The sequence below is a fragment of the Opisthorchis viverrini genome, assembly GCF_000715545.1.
Source record: "Opisthorchis viverrini unplaced genomic scaffold opera_v5_32, whole genome shotgun sequence".
NCBI lineage: Eukaryota > Metazoa > Platyhelminthes > Trematoda > Opisthorchiida > Opisthorchiidae > Opisthorchis > Opisthorchis viverrini.
In genome coordinates this window covers 1,749,141-1,771,794 of record NW_008751687.1, presented here as the reverse complement: position 1 = coordinate 1,771,794, position 22,654 = coordinate 1,749,141, and the positions used below count along the sequence as shown (strand labels likewise).

The 22,654-nt window shown below is 41.2% G+C and overlaps 1 protein-coding gene across 1 annotated transcript in view; it reads left to right on the top strand.

The window, feature by feature from the left end:
• Positions 1-22,654, top strand: part of T265_13031 (hypothetical protein) — a gene marked incomplete at both ends in the record, with an annotated part of 59,763 nt that overhangs the window by 1,671 nt on the left and 35,438 nt on the right. Inside the window, 9 exons of the mRNA XM_009166823.1 lie at positions 212-403; positions 4,986-5,182; positions 7,437-7,796; positions 10,212-10,334; positions 11,801-12,140; positions 15,746-16,045; positions 18,296-18,611; positions 21,007-21,157; positions 21,711-21,947. Coding sequence (XP_009165087.1) covers positions 212-403; positions 4,986-5,182; positions 7,437-7,796; positions 10,212-10,334; positions 11,801-12,140; positions 15,746-16,045; positions 18,296-18,611; positions 21,007-21,157; positions 21,711-21,947 — 2,216 coding nt within the window. The remainder of the gene's footprint in view (positions 1-211; positions 404-4,985; positions 5,183-7,436; positions 7,797-10,211; positions 10,335-11,800; positions 12,141-15,745; positions 16,046-18,295; positions 18,612-21,006; positions 21,158-21,710; positions 21,948-22,654) is intronic.

Genomic DNA, 22,654 nt, shown 5'->3' with positions numbered 1-22,654 from the left:
GGTGAGAAATTCCATTTTAACTGATACTTGTCGTCTGATAAGCCCACACATTAATTGTTTTATTTATATTTATAATATTATATTTTATATATTATACTTTGTTACTACACATGATCTTGGTATAAATTATTATTATGATTATGATTAGCACATTTATTTTTTGTCGGTAACGCAAGTTTAAACAAAGAAAATTTTTTTATTGAAAAATCAGATGACGAACCAAAGAATGGTATCTCACGATACGTCATTCTAACCGGATTTGAAGACGCAAAGTTACTATCGGAATTGTGTAGACTGAATGTCGACGTACACAGCATCATCAGGTTGAAAGTGGAGGACGAAGCACGCTTTCGAGATTTATTGACCCAGCAACAAGCTGAGAAAATGTGGGGGAAGAAAGTTGGTACGTTCCAATCATCCTTTTGTTTCATTGCTAGATACTCATTAAGCGTTTATGGAAATTTTTAAAATATGAAGATTCCATGTATTGCGAGGCTTCACAGGTGATAAGCCCTCTACGCAGTTCCTTGAAGTTTTTCATTCCCAACAAAAAATAATGAAGAAGCAAATAAATAATCAGGTTGAACAGGATTACATCCCAAACCTCTCGAATCTTCTCACACTACCATCATTCCATAAGTAGTGCAGAAGAAGAATAATTTCGCAAGACGAGTAAAACCTTCAGCTGCGAAGTCGTCACTCGAGTGACCATGACTACATGATGTGGTTTCCGTGGCACTATATACTGTCTAAGTACGAACTGTTCACATCGCTAATCAGCCGTTGATGGTCAGACAGATTAGTATCCAAACTACCGGTCGGGAGTTCACGAATACGAAAACCCCTACTAGCGTGCAATGGATGTGGAGTGCTCACGATTACCAATGAAGATAAAACATTTGTACGGTGCTTCTTGGCTTCTCAACATAGATTAACTTTACTTGCCGGCCAAAACTCCAAATGCCTATTGAATAACGTTTAAATAAAGTCTCTGATTTGTTCGGCAAAAGTGGATGTTGTCTGACAAACACTTGCGTCAATGTGTTTCGGTAGACTTCGAGAAACCCTGGAGGTAGGCTTGGAACCAGTCAGTTATGTTGCATATGTATTATTTTATCGCTCCGTAGTGTGCCGTTTTCAAAAAGCATTGTCTACCTGGAGGATGTGATAAGAATGCATACCCTTGGGTTTTCCAAACTAACTCCAAAGAATACGTGCGTTTGTAATTTTTTAAAACGAAATTTAACAGTGGTGTACAGGAGAAAGAGGGACATACATTCGGAGGCCAGTCAAAAGACTTATGAGTTATGGGTTAGTTGAATACAGAAAGAAACTAGTGAAAAGTAAGAACACACTCTGATTACCAGACAAGGAATGACGTATGAATGAAGCACGACCAAATTCTGTTAAATAGACTGACCACCATAGTACCACCTTCAGACATGCACCTTGCACGCTTAAGGTGCTAAGTCATGATTCAGAACCTGCAGCCTTTGAACAATTCAGGACGTTTTTGAGAATTTTAAATACCTCGGAAGTTGTATTAGCTCTGAGAAAAGCGTGTCCGATGAAATCAGTGCAAGAATGCCAAACACGAATCACGTTTGCAAACTGCGTCAACTGTAGTGCCAAAAGGCATATCATTTGGTCTTAAGAGTTGCGTGTACCGGGCTGTGTTGTTGTATGGCTACGAGACGTGGCTCTTGCAAACGGATGATGCAAACCTCTTCAGGTTTTCGACCACCGATTTCTCAGATTGTTGCCGGAAGTCATGATTCAGAACCTGCAGCCTTTGAACAATTCAGGACGTTTTTGAGAATTTTAAATACCTCGGAAGTTGTATTAGCTCTGAGAAAAGCGTGTCCGATGAAATCAGTGCAAGAATGCCAAACACGAATCACGTTTGCAAACTGCGTCAACTGTAGTGCCAAAAGGCATATCATTTGGTCTTAAGAGTTGCGTGTACCGGGCTGTGTTGTTGTATGGCTACGAGACGTGGCTCTTGCAAACGGATGATGCAAACCTCTTCAGGTTTTCGACCACCGATTTCTCAGAATTGTTGCCGGTTTCGGATGGCGTGATTAGAAAATACGTATTTGGTTGTTCAGCGGGTACTTCAGTCGCAAAAATCCAGCATTATTGGATGCGATGGCTCACCCATGTTCTATGCATGTCAAAACACCATTTACAGAGACGAATGTTGTTTTCTCCGTCTCCTTCAGGATGGTGCGTACCACGAGAAGAACGGCATATAACTTAGCAGAATGGTGTGAAAGAGATTACGATGAGTTTGGGTGTTGTTACTGTTGTACTCCTTCAAGGACGGAGATCCCGTAATTCTGCTGCGCTGGGCCCAAGACACTGCAAAAATGGTGACTGAACGATGTCAGTGGCGTTCGTGCTATCCGTTGCATTTTATACACGCTGATTGAGCTTTTGGAGGTGAAGGCACCTCAAACTGCTCGACAGAGACCAGCCCTAGGTCGCCTCCCTCACCCTTTCTTTTTCTCACCTATACACTCTGATGCTTGAAATATAGATGAACAAGTCTTATGATTGTACGGCAGTAGAGCATGTAGGTCAATAGTGATGTTGCTGTCTGTGATGACGATGGCAAAAAATAAGGTAGGTCAAGTGCTGTTTAGCTAAGATTGCTTTCAGAACCTTGAGGTAATTAAGGACGACAGAAGTGAGGGGATGGCTTTTGAGATCAGTTAAAGTGTAAAGCTGGAAATTACAGCAAATTCCTAAGAAGTTTTCAACGAGACGAAACAAGGCAGGATAAGGAGGAAGTCGGACGAGACGGAATATTGTTACAGTTACTTCCAGAGTTCACATACTGGAAAAGCCAACGGGGAGCATCGTCCATATTAGGGGAGGCTTAGAGATGTTTAGAGAATGTGGATGTCAGCAAACGACCCGGGAATAAATGGGATAGTACCTGGAGAAAACTACTAAAATCAGAGGCGCAAAAATTGAACTGGTATTTCGGCTTTATCTGAAACCTCTTATGGAAGTTTGCAAGTTAGAAAACAGGAAGGAGGATGAAAATTATGAATACCGTTGTTAACTTTCAGAAGTGTCGATTTGCGCCAAGTATGCTAAGGACTAGATTAGCGTTTCATCAGACGACACTACCGTTGGTCGTTCCAAAAACAGTAGTATGGAAAATGCGAGCAAGACATCATCTGAATGAGATGAAGAATACGAGTGAACCCCGTTATCGTTTATATGTTTGGTTCTTCCAGCAGCACAAATACTTCAATATAGGAATGAAGATTTGCTAAAGTTTGAATAATGGAGAAAAGTTTGGAATATTCATTCGTTTAAAACATCCGTGAGGTTTCTGAAAAATGTCATCGGTATGTTGGAGACCCTGGAGTCTTGAGGAAACAAGACAAAGAATGTTTCTGATTTTCCCCTTCAGCAGACCAGTAGCGCTAAGAAACCCTGAACAAAGCTACGTGGAGAGAAGTGGAAGTTAAATGAGAACAGGCGATAACACTGCTATCAGGACTATCAGGATAGAAAACTCAGATGAACATACTGAGGGGTAGGTGTTATAGAAGGTTTCTACGGTCAATTGAACTGGTATTTCGGCTTTATCTGAAACCTCTTATGGAAGTTTGCAAGTTAGAAAACAGGAAGGAGGATGAAAATTATGAATACCGTTGTTAACTTTCAGAAGTGTCGATTTGCGCCAAGTATGCTAAGGACTAGATTAGCGTTTCATCAGACGACACTACCGTTGGTCGTTCCAAAAACAGTAGTATGGAAAATGCGAGCAAGACATCATCTGAATGAGATGAAGAATACGAGTGAACCCCGTTATCGTTTATATGTTTGGTTCTTCCAGCAGCACAAATACTTCAATATAGGAATGAAGATTTGCTAAAGTTTGAATAATGGAGAAAAGTTTGGAATATTCATTCGTTTAAAACATCCGTGAGGTTTCTGAAAAATGTCATCGGTATGTTGGAGACCCTGGAGTCTTGAGGAAACAAGACAAAGAATGTTTCTGATTTTCCCCTTCAGCAGACCAGTAGCGCTAAGAAACCCTGAACAAAGCTACGTGGAGAGAAGTGGAAGTTAAATGAGAACAGGCGATAACACTGCTATCAGGACTATCAGGATAGAAAACTCAGATGAACATACTGAGGGGTAGGTGTTATAGAAGGTCTAGATTCTACGGTCAGGGGTTAAAAAAGAGCAGATCGTAAGATGTGCCTTATGACTTATCTGGTCTGCGTGCATTTAGAAAGTTAGCCGATCGGAGGTGTAGTCATTAAAGCCGTTCAGTATTAGAGCTGATTTGTAGAAAGTGACCGCAGTCGACACGCTGTAAGGAGGAAAGTTGAGCGGATAAGTGTAGAACAGTGGAATTTCACTACATCGTACAGATTTATGCCACTTTGATGAGCGAAAGATCAGAATCCAGGCTCATGGGTTCGGAGTTGCAAATTACTTGAGGACCTTGTATGTCGCTTTCAGTGTTTGCGATGATACTTTGGAGATAGGAAGACTGCGTAAGCAAGCCTTCAGTTTTTACTATTAAAACAGTTGATCGTATCAAGTACAGGTAGAAATCAATCGGTTCCTTTGATTGACCAGAAATTAGCCGTCTCATTCTTTCCTTGCGAAGAGGGTAGTATACCTTGCTGGAAGTTTTTCACCGACCGTTGAAAATTGACTCGTTGGGTTCAATAGAAGCTGCCATGTGGAGTTGTTTTTCTGATTCTGACAAGAGGCCTCGTCCCAGGAACCTGTATACAAACAGATCTTCAAGACTACCTCACTTTTATTTCTCAGATGAAAGTTTACTACACTTGTCCCTGTAACATGTTGTCTTTTATAAGTCAAACTTCTTCACATACGTTCTATGCACCTGTGAAGTTTTTTGAATTTTGTCTTTATACATCATGGACATATCCACTTGTTGACATCATGCCTATGAAATAATTACATTACTAATTTCTACCATTAAGAGGAAAGAAACGCGGACAAAGTGGAAGCCGAAAAATTGAAGCTGGAGCTCCGTGAAAAAAAGCTTAATGAATTTTGGCAACAAGTAAATATCCTCATGCGAGATAATCCGAACGGAATGCTTGGAAACATCGCAACGCTTGACTACCGAGTCAAGCCGGAATTGTTGCCAGACAGTCTTGTCAAGCTTGAAAGCCGAGTAAGTAATGATTTATCAAGGGTTCGCAGATCAGCATGGGTGGCGAGCAATCTAAGATGTCTTGCGCATCTGAGAATAAAACCGTTCTTTCCAGGTGTATTGTGTGGCATGACCATCACCATTTATAACACACTGTAGGCATGTATGCGTGTACGTATGCATGTATGTGTGTGCGCCTTGTGTGAATAATTAGAAATTTCGATGACTGCTCTTAGGCGAAATATCGACAAAATAAATATGAGTAACTTAAAACATTACTAACCATTAGTGCAAGTTCGTCATGGTTTCTTTTCCTAAGTGTGAAAGCTCGGTCAGTACATGGAGATGCAAAAGCTGTCCGTTGACAGAAACTCTGGGACTGCGCCCTCCTGATGAGCCCCAAGAAGGGCAAAACCGGTCTTAGACTGTTGAAGAGTTTTCAGAAAACTTGTGGGTGCTGTTACTGCACGTTAGATGGTGTGGATCTAATCTATCGAGCACTTGCAACGCAAGTGCGTTACCTGAAACCATATTCCTAACCTAAGCAGCATCAACACGAGAATCAAGGTAGAAGCCACAAGGTCGAATGTCTTTCCATGGTGTAGTTAAATGGAAACGAATGTTGAAACGTTGCCTAGCAGATATCTCGCAGAAGATAGCGGTTTTTTTTAACTCAAAAACCTAGAAATTCCTTTTTATGACAGAAAGCCACGTAGGAGAGTGTTTTTGGGATACATCTGTTCAGTAATTCAAATCATTCTTTGGTAAATGTCCAGAAAATGCATTACTCCTACGGAATGACAGTGCAGTAGAAAGAAGGCAACCACCGTGTGGGTAGTTCGCATTTTAATCTGGTTTCGAACGCCGGATATAGTGAATTGTATTCACATAAGTCAAATCCAGACATGGTAAATCACTGTCACTCTGTGGCTGAGCCCAGCTCACATAAGTTTTCATGACACTAAAATGAAATCGTCCGAACTTCCTGGGGAAAGCTGATGGTTGTGCATCTCGGCAAGGCGGGACAATCGAAATATTGCGGACCAGTGTGTTGTTAGACAATGGTGGGCAATGACGAAGCTTACAAAAAAGACAAGAAAACAATGAAGTCTAGGTACACGCGCTCAACAAATATCGTTTTGTCCACTTGTACGCATCTTTTCAGAACAAAATGAAAGCTGTCGCAAGAAAATTCAACTTACCCAAATTTGTCTAGCGATTGTGGCTACTTTTTCATATTCTTTAGCAGTTAAACGTTAGTCGAAAGCCCCAATTCTGTCATTCCTGTCTCTGGTATGTTTTGAAGGCATCTCTTCAATAAACAATTGATGAAATTTGGGAACTGCTTGATCGCTCCGAGTGTTGTATCTCCTAAGAACTGGACACTGCGAGAAAAGCGTCGTTAGTCGCAGCAGCAAGCGGTGTGTAAATCTTCGGCCTAGGGACAAATAATGGTTAGAAATGATGTATTAGTTCTGTGGGATTTTCACCATACTCTCTTGTAATAAACGATATGTACGAAGTACAAGTTGTGTATAGCTGGTTACTGAGCGCCTCTCTAAACTGTCGACTACCGGCACAGTGTGCCAAAGAGCATTTTATGATCACTGTGACAATCCGTTTTTTTTAGTTGCGTACTAGTAATAAAGTGCATGGTTCCAAAAAGGCTCAGCCGCACAAAGAGTATTGTGTTCCATCGGAAGGACGCACAGAGTTAAGTTAGTTGGTTTCATGGCTAGGAACATTTTGTGATCGTAATGGCCTTGTAACCCAATACAACTTTACTCTTAAAAGTAGGATGGATTGTAACAGAGCTTGCATGAGCGATTTGACTATCCACTATGGTCTAAATGCTGTCATCTGCTAAACGCTCATGGTACTCCGTTTACGGGCTTTTAACAACTTTACTCTTAAAAGTAGGATGGATTATAACAGAGCTTGCATGAGCGACCTGACTATCCACTACGGTCTAAATGCTGTCATCTGCTAGACGCTCATGGTACTCCGTTTGCGGGCCTTTCTGATGTTCGCAGCGATCTGCAACCGAAACGCCGTAGGACAGCTTTTTTCACAGGCAAACATGTGTCCTGGTTAGATCAATGAGCTCATGTGGTTGACTTAACTGAGAAGAGATTAGCTGTCACCTAGTTAATATTTTCAAATAAAAGCGGTCTACCCCAACTTTTGTGGTATTTAGGTTCTGATCATATTCGGTCCTCTGATCACCTGAGTGTGTTTATTCCCAGACAGACCGACAACTCCATTTTACTTGCAGAGCGCCTTTGGCATGAAGATGTTCGATGGGCTATCGGTACTGCTCTATGACCTCATTGATTTCCGACGACAGTGGGAGAATTACTTAAAGCACTTGAAAGTCATATCACTTCCGGATTTTCGAGAGTTAATGCCTGCTGGCAGTCGTGAGCCCTTGCCAGTGACAACCACGCAAACTGCTCATATCGAGTCTTCCCTAGGTGAAGAGGATACCAGCTCACGCAGCCCTGTTGGGATATCTACTGACTGCACTTGTAATCTGACTACATTGATTGACATGCAGAAGTACAGTCAGACTCTGGAGGGGATCGCTGTCGAAGACACCAGTATCGAACTTATACTACATGCAATAGTCGAACAGGTGAGTCAGGAGAACCATCAAGGAATGCAATTAATAAGCAAAGGTGACAGTGCTGCTGAGCGATTTGTTCTAGTTGTTTGTTGTTGAGAAAAACACTCAAGTTTCTTTCGTTTAAGCCTGCGCCCAAGATTAGCTGAGGTCTCGTAATTGGAGGGGGATTCATGAACTGTTTTTAATTTCGTTGTTATCGATCTACGTAACATGGCGTGAATGAGTACAAACAAAACGGTTGGCGGTGTGATCTAGATCTGATTGGTCGTCAATCACATACTGGTTCATGAGTGTGCTTTTGCTCATTAGCCTATGAAAACAATTTAAACTTACAAAGGATTCCAGGAAGAAATTTGAGGAGGAGGAGGAGAGAAAGAAAGAGGGAAGGGGAATGAAACTGGAAGAACGAGACCAAGACAAACAAATGAGTACCTCGTGAATACACAAAATTTTTGTCATGATCTACAAATGAACCGAGAATACCGTGCTTGCAGGCAGAGCACATAGGATAGAAATTGGACCAAAGTTCAAAATGTCTTAATCAATATAGATCAAGTCCGAACCACCAAATACATAAACTAAGTTGCATGGAGAGCACAGATAATGCACATAACCTAAAATTAAAAGCATGAAGGGTATTGAGTCTTTTCTCATTCAGTTATCCGTGATCTCAAACGTTAAAATACAGCCTCTCCAAGAAATGCTGGTTTATTTCTTTGAATTAAGTCCTTATCACCTAGCCATGGCTCTCCACCCGTGAGATAACAAAACTCAATTTCAATGATCATATATGGGAAGTGACACTAAGCTACAAAAGAGTGAAGTCACATTCTGCTAAAAATTCCTCGCATCAAAACCCCACGAGTCTTTGCTACACGGTACCGGTACAGTCTCAGATTTACGGAAGAAGAAAAATGTCAAACAAATCCTCTCAAACGAGAGCTTAAGCCAAGGGTTTTTTTGGATATAACGGGCACAGTCAGCCTTAGGTTAATTGTCTCCTACCTATGGATTTCCGTTGTTTGTGTTTCTACTGCTCACTTATCTACGCATCAGCAGTGAAGGCTGTTGACTCCATGTGCTCCGTGTTGACATCACCAACACGGACAAAATGAAGAAAAGTTAGGGAACTTAGCCAAACAGCCGAATGTATTTTAATCTTTTTATCACCAACCAATTTAGTAAAGTCACTCTTAGGTGAAATTTAAAAATTAGTTTGAGAAACGAGTGCACTATCGTAGGTTGAAAAGGGTTCTATTGCACACGAAAGAACGTCAGCTGGAGACTCTATTTTTAAATAACTTTACAGACTCTTAAGCAGGGAGGAAAATTTCTCCGAAAAACGCCCATAGTTCAACTGTACCGCCAATTCGATATCTAGCCGCCATGCCGTCCAAAGAATGCAGGAGATTTGAGATACTGATGGGATACTAATCCTAGACTGGAGCAGTAGATATGCCAAAGTTGGATCTAAATCATAGATCATCCGGGTCTTTGAGTTATCTCGAGCTCATCACCTTCGTGTGGACAGTAATAAAATCCTGCGCTCGAATTGCGCTAGAACAAACAGCATTTTGCTTTCTACCTACAGTATCATCTTCCCACTTTTCATACCGGTAGCAAAAGGACGGATGAAGAAGGCAGCAGTTATGCTTCGGAGCGATAAGTTCTAAAAAAACAGGCCTTTCAAATGACCGGCAGCCCGTAAACATTTGTATTTTGAGATGCAGTTTATATTCAACGATGCGTTTCTGTCAAATCAACCTCTGAATCACTTGTTGCCATAACATGTTCCCAAGACTATGAATGTAGCAGGTGTGAATAAGCACGGAGGTGCTCACCAATGGCCAGACATTTCTCGCACATGAACCGTCTTGTCTGTTCTTTATCCTGCGACACATGTCTTTGGACCAAGTAGTACTGAGATCAGTAAGGGTTCTGTCGATTTTCTAAAAGTTCACCCGTCCATTCAACTCACACTCAACTCCCTTGAGCTGGACCCTCGTTCTGAATGAGATGGGCAATCTGTTATTGAACCGGCTTGATCATTTCTGAGATTTCGTTCACGATGGCTGCTGTCAGTGATCTAGTATTTCTTAGCCCATCAGTCAGAGATCTACTACATTCCAAGTCTTTGGATATTCATACATTGTTGCAAAAACAAATCTGTACCTACTTTTCTGACACCTCAAATTATCCTACGTTGTTTTTAGTACTACAACAGTTACGAAAAAACTCGTTTAATTTACTGATTCAGTTCACGTCTAGCACGTATTCTCAACTACAGTTTTGGCCTCCAATGAATTTTCTCTCAGGGTCTTCCAAGAAACCCTTGCTAAAACTAGACATCTTATTGCTGTGTAATCAGGACATCGGTTCGTATTTTTTCTACCTGCTTCTATGGTTTTCTCAATGGCAACATAGGTAAGCGCTTCAAAAACCACAGTGAAATTGGAAGACGCTGAACCAGAAGGAACGTTTGGGATCCAGGATGATTTGATAGCAAAAGAGTTGACTGAAAGTTCCACGGATAAAACGGTAAATGAGGTAAGTAAGCAATTGGTACGATGATGACAAAGTTTGCAAACAACAATCCTGCATATTGTGAACAATGTAGTGAGATAAGCGATCGACCTCTAAACAGTCCATTTCACAAACAATACTTGCAGTCTATCATAAAGGTTCACTCATTCGAGGGAGATACTAGCAGGAACGCTCTTCACAAGAGTGGCTTTTTTCACAGACATCCTCGTAAGTTGTTTTGTGAAGAGGCTTACTGACGTTTATGAAAGTAATATCCCTTAATTTCACCTGCAGGCGAAAACTGACTTTCAAATTTCTGTCCTTAATCTGCCTTGTCTACTGATTTTCAAGCTTTGGTAATGAACCATCTTTGCAAGTTTTTCTTTTACTTTTACAATTTGACATCCGGTATTGTGTTGAAATGACCCTATTTAGCCTGACAAGTGCCGCCAAAAACCAAGCACGTTCGACACGGGTCATAGTTCTATCAGTTGGCTGCTGGCACAGTAATGTGGGATTTTAAAGTCGTTCTGCTATTTACCTCTTAGCGCATTCTCAGTGCTTGCCAAAAAGAGTTCCCATAATTCGGTGTTAACGAATGTGGGTAATAAGTTGTACCCCGACAGGTGAACTGGACGCTGGGAGGATTGTTTGTCTTTGTCGTGGTCGGTAACTCCACACGGTATTGTAAATCGAATCGCTCACTGAGAGTCTAGTTTTGTGGCTGTTTCTTTTAGTGCACTGAAACACCCCTTTAGATGAACGCGGAATGAGAAATCAGAAAATTTTCTTTTCCAAAATGAAATGCATGAAGCACTGGTCCTGTACTTTGATTACGAATGTATCGGTAATTGACAGACAAGTCAGCGTATCTTCTCTTACATACCTTCAGTTGGAAAAAAATGAGAGCGATAAATTTGTCATACATTTACCACAGAGTGGTGTAATCTATGAGCAAACACCGATAAACTACAATGTTACTGTCAGGCAACACTGGCATCAGGCGCAGTGGATGGTTTTGGCACCTGATCTGATCCATCTCAAGATGTGGTCGCACACTTGTTTAAAAAATATTAGATCCTGCTAACTCACCATTTAGTTTGGTGCCCAACATTAGATAGTAAAACGTTCATCAGTAGGGGCGTACTGTCACTAACGAGTAGTAATTCTGTCTCGCGGAATCGTGTGAAAATTCCATTGTCCTGGTTCGAAGCACAACTGTTGTCGAAGAATCACTCGAACTGTCTTTCTGATCCTTTAAAGAAAGTAATGGGCTCTCGTTTACCATCCAACCGAAAGGGAAGATATGACCGAAAAGGAAGAAAGCCTGTTTTTGTAAATTTTTGCCTTGTTGTGCAAACCTTTAGACTGCAATTCTTTCATTCTCCTAATCCATTTTAAAACCATGGATGTTTTTTTCACACTCACTGATGTTCATTATTTACGCACTATTATTTTTTCCATATTTCCTCATTTTTTGGGGGCTGCAGAGTGGATTTTCCTGCCTTTGCTTGCCACACAATGCAGTTCAACTTCCCAAACTCAATCCACCAATGGTTATACACCCACATGATAACGTGACGTACCTCAGTTATTTTGGTTCCGACAAACTTCAGAGCCCGACCAAACTGAAACGGGCACTGCTGGACGTAATAAGTACCTGTTATCCAGATGTGGTTCGAAACACTGTGCTCTCAAGCTTAGATAACCCTGGGAAATTCGAGTTCAAGGACGAATCATCCACACACATATCGAATTCAGAGTCTTTACGAAGGTTACGTTGCCAGCAGCTGGTGCACTTTGCGCGGAAGTCTGGATGGACTCGTGAAGGTAACTACTAGTGATCTATGCTGGATTCTGTGAACTGATTCTATGCCATTTTAACTCCAAGTAAGCCACCACTGTTCAATTACCCTCTGGTTTGTTTAGATCACAGTAAAACCAAGAAGCTATTTTACTGTTTTATTCGAATTTTTCTCATAATATTACGCTAGTTCCCCTAGAAGTTACTTAGCTAGCTTAGATGAAATTGAAAAAACTACCGTAAACTACTGCTGTGAAGCAATTTATTTTACAACAGTTTCACTGTTCCACCGTCTTGCCATTAGGCCATACATCTTCACAACTTCAATAGTTGGGCCTTGAGTAGTTTGTAGAGAACACGTTTAGATATACCTCCACAAGAAATTTGGTGCAGAGAAGTGCTAAAGAAGGGTCTCAGAATCAGTCAAGCAGTCCAACATCCAAATAATGAAAAAGCAATATGACGCGATTTTGATGTCATTCAGTTTTTGAAGGAGCCGAGTTTTCTCAAAAGTGGAATATTCCAAAACTGTGTTTTGTATTAGGACAATATTCCTTCAGTTCATGGCGTTCTCTAGAAAGTGGGTAGGACAAAAAGCCACGGCTTTCTCCACCGGACTCGCAGGACAAGCAAAACTGCTCCTTGCTTGAGGATTGGTTGTCATGCATGAAAAACGATCAAACCGGATCTGAATCAAGTGAATTGAACCTGAAAGACCACATTTTTGTCTTAAAGTGACTTTTGAATGATGCTACCTTAAATTTAATCGCCTTCACTTAATCAACTATCTTAGTTTCATCCAGCTACCGAGGTTATCAGTCAAAACTCACGAGAAGGCAAAAATGTATAATTTATAAGTTAATAAATTTATGATGAGGAATTCTATGAAAGATATGATCATATGATTCTCACGCAAACTGTTAAACACATATTAAGAACCTCAATTACCATACAGAAGAACCGTTTATGCCAATCAACGTGAGGTTTGAATTTGATCCGAGCATTCTGCTGCGGTTTTGCACAAACCAGTAATGTGGACTACACTGACCATAAGTTCCATCGCGTTGCTTCGTTAGAAGTCCCAACATTGAGTCAGAGTCTTCAGAAACGTTGATCGGCCTCTTCAAAATCAAGAAGCTAGGTCTTCGTTAAATCGGTGTGATGCGATTGGGTGAACAACCTCTGTCGGGTTCAGCGCATCTTTATTCGACTTGTTCGGTTAGACAGCTGTCAGGAAATGATTGATTCAAAAGACAGAAACTGACTGGTGTTCACTGACCCAAGGGTTGGTCATCCCAGCCAAGTAGATCCTGGGCCCTACAGTTGGAACACCTGGGGTCTGCGAGGATGGAATGGAAGGTCCAACAATTTTCAAACTAGCATATTACTTATTTTAGTTTCCGGTGACAAAGCCAATTATTAAGCAGTATAAATTGCAACTGTCGGTGGAATTTGGTCAGCTGGTTGTTGCTATTTTACAGAACTTGGCACTCAACCACCAAAAGTTTCGTTCCAAGTCGAGGAGACATCGTCACTGTGAAGTGCCAACTGCCAACGGATGAGCTATCTGGGAACGCACCTGAGGTGTCAACAATTCAAAAATTGAATACAACTGACATTTCCTGACACCAGCAGTGTCTGCCACTAATTGCACTATTTTGAAATGTCTCAGGCGGTAAGGTTTCCGATAATTTCGTTGCTGAAAAGCTAAAGAAACTTGGCTAAACTTGTGGTACACTGAGGCGGCGAAGATGTTTGGTAAATCTGCTTGCAATTGTAGCATTCCATTTCACATAATTTGACTGGATAACGAAAAATGAAAGGAGAGAAGCACTGAAGAATCATTTTACTAATATCGTAAGTAAGATTAGATAGTTTCATCCCGTAAGATTAGAAAGAGTTTGTAAAATAGTGCCTATAGCATCCATGGTTTGCTGAATGCTTTTTTGGCAACAGTTATTCGACTGGTGCCAAACAAGATGTGGACATAACAAACGAAGAAGGTGCGGCGTCTTCGTAATGAGTTGTTGACGACTTTATTGTGATTTTCGAAACTGTTTTAGGGTAAGCGTTTTTGGAGAGTTCTGAAGGCTCCATGTCTTGGAGGAAACTCGTGCCGTTTCTCGTGAAGAAGGCTTTACCGAAAGTTGTCAGTACTTTAAAGCTGCTGTTGTTTAGTGGTGGAAGACTTCGTTTCCTGCCAATCTGTTCTTCCTAAAAATATTTATTTACTTATGTCTTCGCACTCTGTTCAAGCTTCCGCTCTTTTGAACCCTGCCCAAAAGCTCTTTGAAGCTTCCTCCTACAGCCGTAGGCGCAAGGACATGGGGCTTGTGTTGTTCAGTCTTCCTGAACCACGACACACGCAAGCTATTCGATGACTCATGACACAAACTGCTTATTGAACCAATCCGCCCACACTTGTTTTTATGAAGCTGCGTCATTCCTTGCGTCAGTTTACGAGAAAATCCGTGGCGGTGACCAATATTTGCACTTTTGAATTCCGTACTCCAATGCATGTCCTTGAATTCGTGGAAGGCGACGAACGTCATCCAAATAGCTCGCTTTTACAGGTATTCCCACGGCCTAGTGTCTATCTGTTTCAGCACTGTAGGCGCTAATTTAAATTATGGGACTACATTTACGCAGTTTTTAACATGGCGGATCATTCTTTAATTAGACGTCCCCGTTGTAATACCGAAAACTAGCTGCCTAATTGTGTCGCTGACGATTCGTAGGCACAAATTCACACGAGTTGTGGCCCTAAGAAAGTGGTTGTCAAAGACTTCTCAGTACCGGTGCTCAAACACGCCAAGCCTCACAGCCATAAAACAAAACAGTCCACGCTGTGGCCTGGTACACACGTTCTTTGATTCAATAGGCGTCTGAAATTAGCAGTAAACTGAGCATTGCAGATTCGTGCAATAACCTCACTGCACTCAGATCTAGTACAACTTCCAAGATAAGTAAAACGCTCCACAACTTCGAGTGCCTCTCCGTGGATAGTAAGTGGCGTGCTCAGTGACTGAACATCCACGAACATGGCCTTACACCTTATCTATGTAAAACGCATGCCAGAGGACAGGACAGCTTTAGTCATTTCATCCACAAACACTTGCTCTTTCCCCTTTCTGAAGGCCAAACGATTCCATATGCATATTCTTAATCCTCAAGGTTTTTGTCACAGGCTTATTGAACAAAGGCGTTTTGAGCACCTTCCAGCTAGCTTCACTGATGATGTAGTTTGGCGAAGGGACGAATGTTTTGTGTGATGAACAGACACTCAGTACTTCAAATTGTGCAACTGTATTGAGCAGGGTTTCGATCAGAATCGTACTCCACAAGCTCCGGCACAACGCCCTACAAAATACGGATTTTATGGGACTTTTTCAGTCATGGATGGGTGATGATATACTGCATCACCTTCGTGTCCCACTATTTCGTTTTATGTTCGAGTTTATGGTAGGGTTTTTTGAAGCTGAGTATGTGATCTATGCGTTTATACCTATCTGTCTGATTCTCTCTAGCTACTACAAGTATTGTTATTTTAATTAACACGCCACAAACGCTTCTCCGATGTATAACAAGTGCGAATTACTTTTTTATAATTATCTGTTCCGCTTTTCCATAGAGTTCGAACATGAGCTTCTAGAGGCCCTGTTCGAGAACCTGGCACATGTCTTGGAGGGTAACGTCTCTTTACACGATTCTAATTCGTCGGAAATACCAGTTCACTCCACATTCGAGGAATGCCCTTTTGGAAACCCTTATCTACCCTACGAAGAGTTTGTTCGATTTGTTCTGCACAACGAAGAAGCATCCACGCGTAGCAATGAGCAGTTCCCCCAAAAGTTCGGTGACCTGGATGCAGCGCACATCGGGGTTGAAAAGGAGTCTGTCCAAACCGATTTTACTAACGGCACAATCAAGGGTGCGTTTTTGATTGATTGCGAATATATTTGCTACCGAAAAACTTCAACATATTTCAATTTTTAACATGATCTTTTCAAGTCATACAGTCGCAAAAACCAACGGGGCAAAATTTATTAAGCACTGTGCACATGAACAGGAATTCGAGTAAGAGACGGCATCGGCAAACTGTCAGGGAACAATTTGTTCGGGCCACCAATAGGACGATTCGAGTTTGACAGTGCAGGCAGTGCTGTGGTTGTGTGTTCAACAGAGTGTATGTGTGTGGGGAGCTGAGTGGGACCACGTGAAGTTGAACAAGCGGAGAACACGGCGACAAGCGATCAAGTCGTGATATCGTATGGTGATAGCTTCATCAGTGTGATTGTGCGGTGATGTAACGATGTGGCTTGATTAGCAACCGTCTTGTAAACAATACGAAAGCTTTGGTAAGTTATGACCCTGCGTGCTGTTTCCGCTAGGTATTGTACGACCAAGCTGGTGATTATCCTCCTAGTTCCAGAAGCTAGCCAGAGTAGGTTGTGTTCCTTCATTTTTTGACAGAGTGGCCCAGTCGTATGTCAAATGTATTTCGCTGTACAGCAGCAACTGAATGAGTATACTGACATAAATATGGTCGTGGACGGCGACTGTATCTTTAAAATTGAAGGAACACAGCGGATTGCTTGCGAACCAGGTTTGGAGTGTTGCAGCCAGGAAAACCTTGTCCGAACTGGTTCAGCTTACTTCCCATACACATACACTCTGCTGAACACACAATCACAGCACTGTCTGCACTGACAAACTCAAGTCATCTTTTTGGTGTCTTAAATAAGTGTTTTTTTAAAGGTAGCCAATGCCGTATCTCACTCGATTCCTGTTCATGTACACCATGCTCATTAAATTATTTTGAATATTGCTTTATTAGCCTCTCTATATGACATTAAAAGCCCTTGCTGAAAACATGTTAGTCAATTAGTCTTTGTTCTTTTTCTAAACGGAAGCTTCAACAATATTTCACTTTATATATATTTTTAGGTTAACGAATGACATAGTGCAGTGCATGTGAACGGGGCATTCGTTCAGAGAAAGGTACCATATCTGTCAGAATCATCCGATATACTAAGATCCTGATTACCAGCAGACGCCAGTGCCAGCACACCCAGCATATTTGTGCACTCTTCAAGATAGTGTTTGGTTGTTGGCTGGTATTTTGTTGATTCTGAGGGAGGCATTATCAAGCTTGAATGGCAAATCAGTATTATAAGTCAACATGTTATGTGACCAGCTTTAATACGGTGCACATGATAAACCCCGATAGAGAAGAGAGACATTCTACGGTATCTCTAATCATCTGTAGTCCTCATCTGGAGCACTTCGTGGTTGATCATGTCTTTTATAGAGATGTACCGGGCCTCTGGTTGATGCTATTTGAGGGTTGTTGTTCTCAGGAAAAATTTAAGTGCATAAAAATGGTTTCAGCGGGAACTAAGACTGGGGAAGCTAGTCCAAGAATATGAAAACTATTGCTGGAACAACTCTGAGTGAAGTACATCTTCAGTGAAAAAAGTCGGTTCCGAAACTGTGCGCGCTTTATTTAATTGGAGACAAGCAATTGAAGACAAGTACACAACTGGAAGTTTTCGCCTCTTGGTTACAGCTCAGGTAAGCCACATTTTAAGGGGGATTATCTTTCAAACTCCTCAAGTGACAATCGCCTGTCAGAGCAACTTCATCGCCTAAAGAGGTTATTCATGGATTTCCGTAGTGGCAATTTTGATGATTCAGACGGGGGATAATATAAATTCTATCGACTTCTGTTAGATTCCACAGAAAAAAATTTAGACCCATCTCTACTTCACATCAAACTATATTCATTTTTGTTGACGGAACTAACCGTTTCATTTAGTCAAATTGTCAGGCATTCCATACAACAATCAACTTTTCTGAGTGGTTGGGTTCTGTGGAACACATGAGCATGCACTGAACAATTAAAAGTCACTTTTATCAGACATTTCTGTAAGTCACGGTGCCAGTTGTGTCAGTTGTCTAAAAACAACAAACTGCGTCACTTTCCAGGCATTACTTTTGAGTCACTGACAGTCTGTCACTCGATCTGCGGAAACTTCCAGACACGTTACAATTTTTAGGGTTCTTCATTCCTTATGATGGGATTCCCTCAACATCAACATTTTCCTGTGCTTCACAAACCAGTCCAAATTATTCTCAATAGTGATGCATTATTTCACTCTCAATGCTACTCATACTTCAGATCAAAGAGATCAGCATCCACAGGCCAGAAGCTCTGTTCCATCGGACCAGGTCACTAGTCTTGACTCAGCTGCAAATCTGGAGTGGTGTTCAACAAATTCTAAGGAATCGGAAAGAAAGCTCACCAGGGAAGATCAGACACAGCAGCTCAAGGAAATTCTCGTTAAAATCCAACTGAAATACTCTGTTCAGACGGGAGATGTACCGGATACGCAAAACATACATTTAGATCGGGAAAAGATGTGGGTGCTGCTAAATAACCATCTTCAAAACCTATCAGACTACTGCATTGAAGAACCAATGGACTGTACCGTGATGTTACAAGTAAGTTTACGAATATTTTCACAGGAAACTTTGGTATTCACCTAGGAAAGAACCTTGATGGAAATTTGGTGGGAATTATAATGGTGTTTTGTGGCACTTTTTGTGAACTTTGAATCTGCTGGAGGCTATTGGAGTACTATGGCTTTCTTTGTCCTTGTTACGCGCGACAGTCGGGGATGACAGCTGAGTTCCTAAAAAAATAGCCTTAAGATTGTAAGTCAAGATACATGGTACAATCGTAAGTTAGTAACGTATGGGTTCAAGAGTATATATTTTTTTTACTTCTGTTAAGACTCCATTCGCATTACAGTTGAAGCTTATTGTACGATACAGGCAGTTGAAGCCGGGAGAAGAACATGTTCTGTCCACTCTGTGTCAGTGCTTGTCCAGTGCTGTGAATGTCCGGCTGCCTTGTCTCACTAGTGCTGCATCACTAATATCCACATGAAGTAACTTGTTAGACGGGGAGCATCTACAGGATATTCAGTACCTTTCGGACACCAAAGGGAATGAATAAATCGAAGTATTAAACAAATTAAACAGGATCTGGGGTAGCAGTTTAAAAACAGAACTGTTGCGCCCAGGGCCAAGGAATTCCTAAAAGAACTTGTTTCCTCATCAACATATCTCATTAAAACTTGACTCAGCGGAAAAAGACACAAACAAAAATCCACTTGAGTACCCTCTACTTCACAAAAATTACTGATTCTGCCTTCATGGAGTGTTAAAATCTTCGAAGTTTAGCATCTGATATAACGGTTCCCAGGTTCAGACTCACAAACATGAAACATCTAATTTTCACTAACAAATTACAGTCAGTATGTTCCACCGCATAATCGATTTATTCGGTGGTACAATGGAACGATTTGTTGGGTACTTCACATTAGTCTTTCTGCCATACTAAATTTTGTGCACCGAAATTCGACAACGTTTGGTCTTTTATTTGTAAAAATTCGAGCGTTTTTACTGGGGCGCAAATAGGCTGAGAAAAGTTTCTGGCTCTATAGCCTTCGCTTTTTGTATGCGCAGTAAATTTCCCGATTTTCGGTTACTTCCCTATTCTTTTTCCTATCGAAATGATAAGTACTTGCCCCTGCTCATCATTTTCAGTTAAATCCACTTTCACTTCACATATAACTCTTTGAAACTTCCAGATAACCTGTCTTCCTCATCAGCGAGGCTACAGAGATCAGAATTTTGTCGCAAATTTCAACATTTTGATAAAACTTTAGATAACAGGGTCTTTTTTATGGGATGCAAGAGGTCGCGAAACGTGGATGGGAAGTAAATGTTAGTAAACATTGAGCGTCGAAATAATAACACATAACACCCAAAACATAGCAAAATTATTCAAATTAAACATAAACTATGCCACTGGAAGGAGCGTCAACTGCATCCGTGCTCTTCAACGACAGCGAACTTGCTTTCTGTGAGAGTGTATGAAGTTCGATGAGACAGACGGGGAGTAGGATGGGTGATGACGTCCATTTTTCGGTGGGAATTGTGTCCTTAGAGCATCGGCAACCGGTGTAATGTGCGGTCTTGATTTGTGTGTTGCTCCGGCAAGTAAACGGTACCACAGATGCGTCAGTGGTGGATTTGCATCTTATCTAATCACTGTTGATAACGTTAATTGTACGGCACTTCGCCATAGTATTTTAAGCAAGAGTGATGTTAACGCGGTTGAGGCAAAGCATGCATCTGCAAGAAGTGTTCACCTTATCGATTCCTGAACAGAGTAATTCTCTGGCAAGAAAGATCTTAAAACACATGTTCAGCGAACTACAGGATTTTTAAACGAGTCACCACCTGGGCCGAGAAAATACTGCTTAGTGAAAAGATTACTGAATAGTGATTGTCGTCATCTGAAAGCATGAAGTGGATAAGTAACGCCGTTTTTCAGACAAAACAATGGACTTGTTATCATTATGCATTTTTTGCAAATTAGAATGTGGAGTCAATGTATGCCAATGAAAGTTGGTGGAGTAAAAACTGAGTTTGAGCCGAGCCCCCTGGTCCGTACTAATAGAAAATTTTGCTGGGGGGGGGGGGAGGTAGTAAAACATCTAATATCCCAAAAAAATATACGGTAATAAATTTAAACGAGGGAATCAAACCCAATAGATTCATTTTTCAGGTCTGACGAGACAAAAAGATACAGCCAAGCCTTCAGAATACCAAATGCGTTTGAAATAGCCTGCTATTCTGTGGTTGAAACTTGATTACTGCATACCCAGTCGTTTCTCATAAGGGTGTCGAATATCTGTTTCTTTTTCACATCATTCATGATGAGCCCATTCACGGTTAACCGTCTGCTTTGCGGATTTGTCATTTACCTGCCCAAGCTTAACCGGTTTAACGTTCTTTCTTTGGATATAGCGCTTGCAGGCCTGTCGTTATGAATTGCCTCGGGTCGATGTATTCAATCGAGGTCAAAATGGAGAGTACCTTCTCGTTGCGCATCACCCGTTTGAAAGAGGGCTTCGTTCGAGCAATCAGTCCTGGAAAAAATGGTTCCACGCATCCAACATTGGATTTCGTGCATACAGCATTTGTACTGAATAGTGATTGTCGTCATCTGAAAGCATGAAGTGGATAAGTAACGCCGTTTTTCAGACAAAACAATGGACTTGTTATCATTATGCATTTTTTGCAAATTAGAATGTGGAGTCAATGTATGCCAATGAAAGTTGGTGGAGTAAAAACTGAGAAAAGTTTGAGCCCCCTGGTCCGTACTAATAGAAAATTTTGCTTTCGGGGGGGGGAGGTAGTAAAACATCTAATATCCCAAAAAAATATACGGTAATAAATTTAAACGAGGGAATCAAACCCAATAGATTCATTTTTCAGGTCTGACGAGACAAAAAGATACAGCCAAGCCTTCAGAATACCAAATGCGTTTGAAATAGCCTGCTATTCTGTGGTTGAAACTTGATTACTGCATACCCAGTCGTTTCTCATAAGGGTGTCGAATATCTGTTTCTTTTTCACATCATTCATGATGAGCCCATTCACGGTTAACCGTCTGCTTTGCGGATTTGTCATTTACCTGCCCAAGCTTAACCGGTTTAACGTTCTTTCTTTGGATATAGCGCTTGCAGGCCTGTCGTTATGAATTGCCTCGGGTCGATGTATTCAATCGAGGTCAAAATGGAGAGTACCTTCTCGTTGCGCATCACCCGTTTGAAAGAGGGCTTCGTTCGAGCAATCAGTCCTGGAAAAAATGGTTCCACGCATCCATCATTGGATTTCGTGCATATTTACAACATTTGGAACAGTATATTAATTCTTGGACCAAGCAACAGGAAGCAGAACAATACGATCAGCAAGTTAGTGTGGAACAAATAAATCAGAAACTGTTAGGTTTTGCAGGTTTGAGGCAGCATTTTGCCCGAAATATCAAAACTATCATTTTAAATGGGTTCAGGAAACGTACTTAGTTTTGGGTACAGTCAACCGCTGTATTTATAGTTTCAGTGCAATGAGGGACTAGACTTATTACTAAACGGACTATTCCACCGAACAATGGTTATTCTCTTGTAAATGTCAAATGGTTAAAATGGGCTCAAGCTGACCAATCAGAAGTGGTGCCACTTGAGATATCGTCAATACTGAAGGTGGTTTGTAAAGGGCAAAAAATATACTATCGTACACCTGAATAATACCAGGCCTTGTTCACTGTCCAGTATGTATACTAATCAGATAGCTCAGGGCATCGTTCTCTAACCAGTTTTCACGAGCGTATGAGTGAAAACTCTTGGATCAACAAGGAAGAATCAGGGTCACAGGGTGAGTCATAGTGTTTCATATACTTTGGATAGTGTGACATTTTGTAGAGCAGTCAAATACTTAACAATATGAGCAAGAAATGCTCTAGGTCTATTCAGCTATTTCGTCGAAGATTTACGTAAAATACTGCTGCAATGGTACAAAGTGTTTAGACCAGTATATTGCAAATATCACCCAATCTACCATGTCTGTGAATTTGCTCAAAAGTGTTAATATCATGAAAGGCAAAGAGGTCGTTCGAACCCGG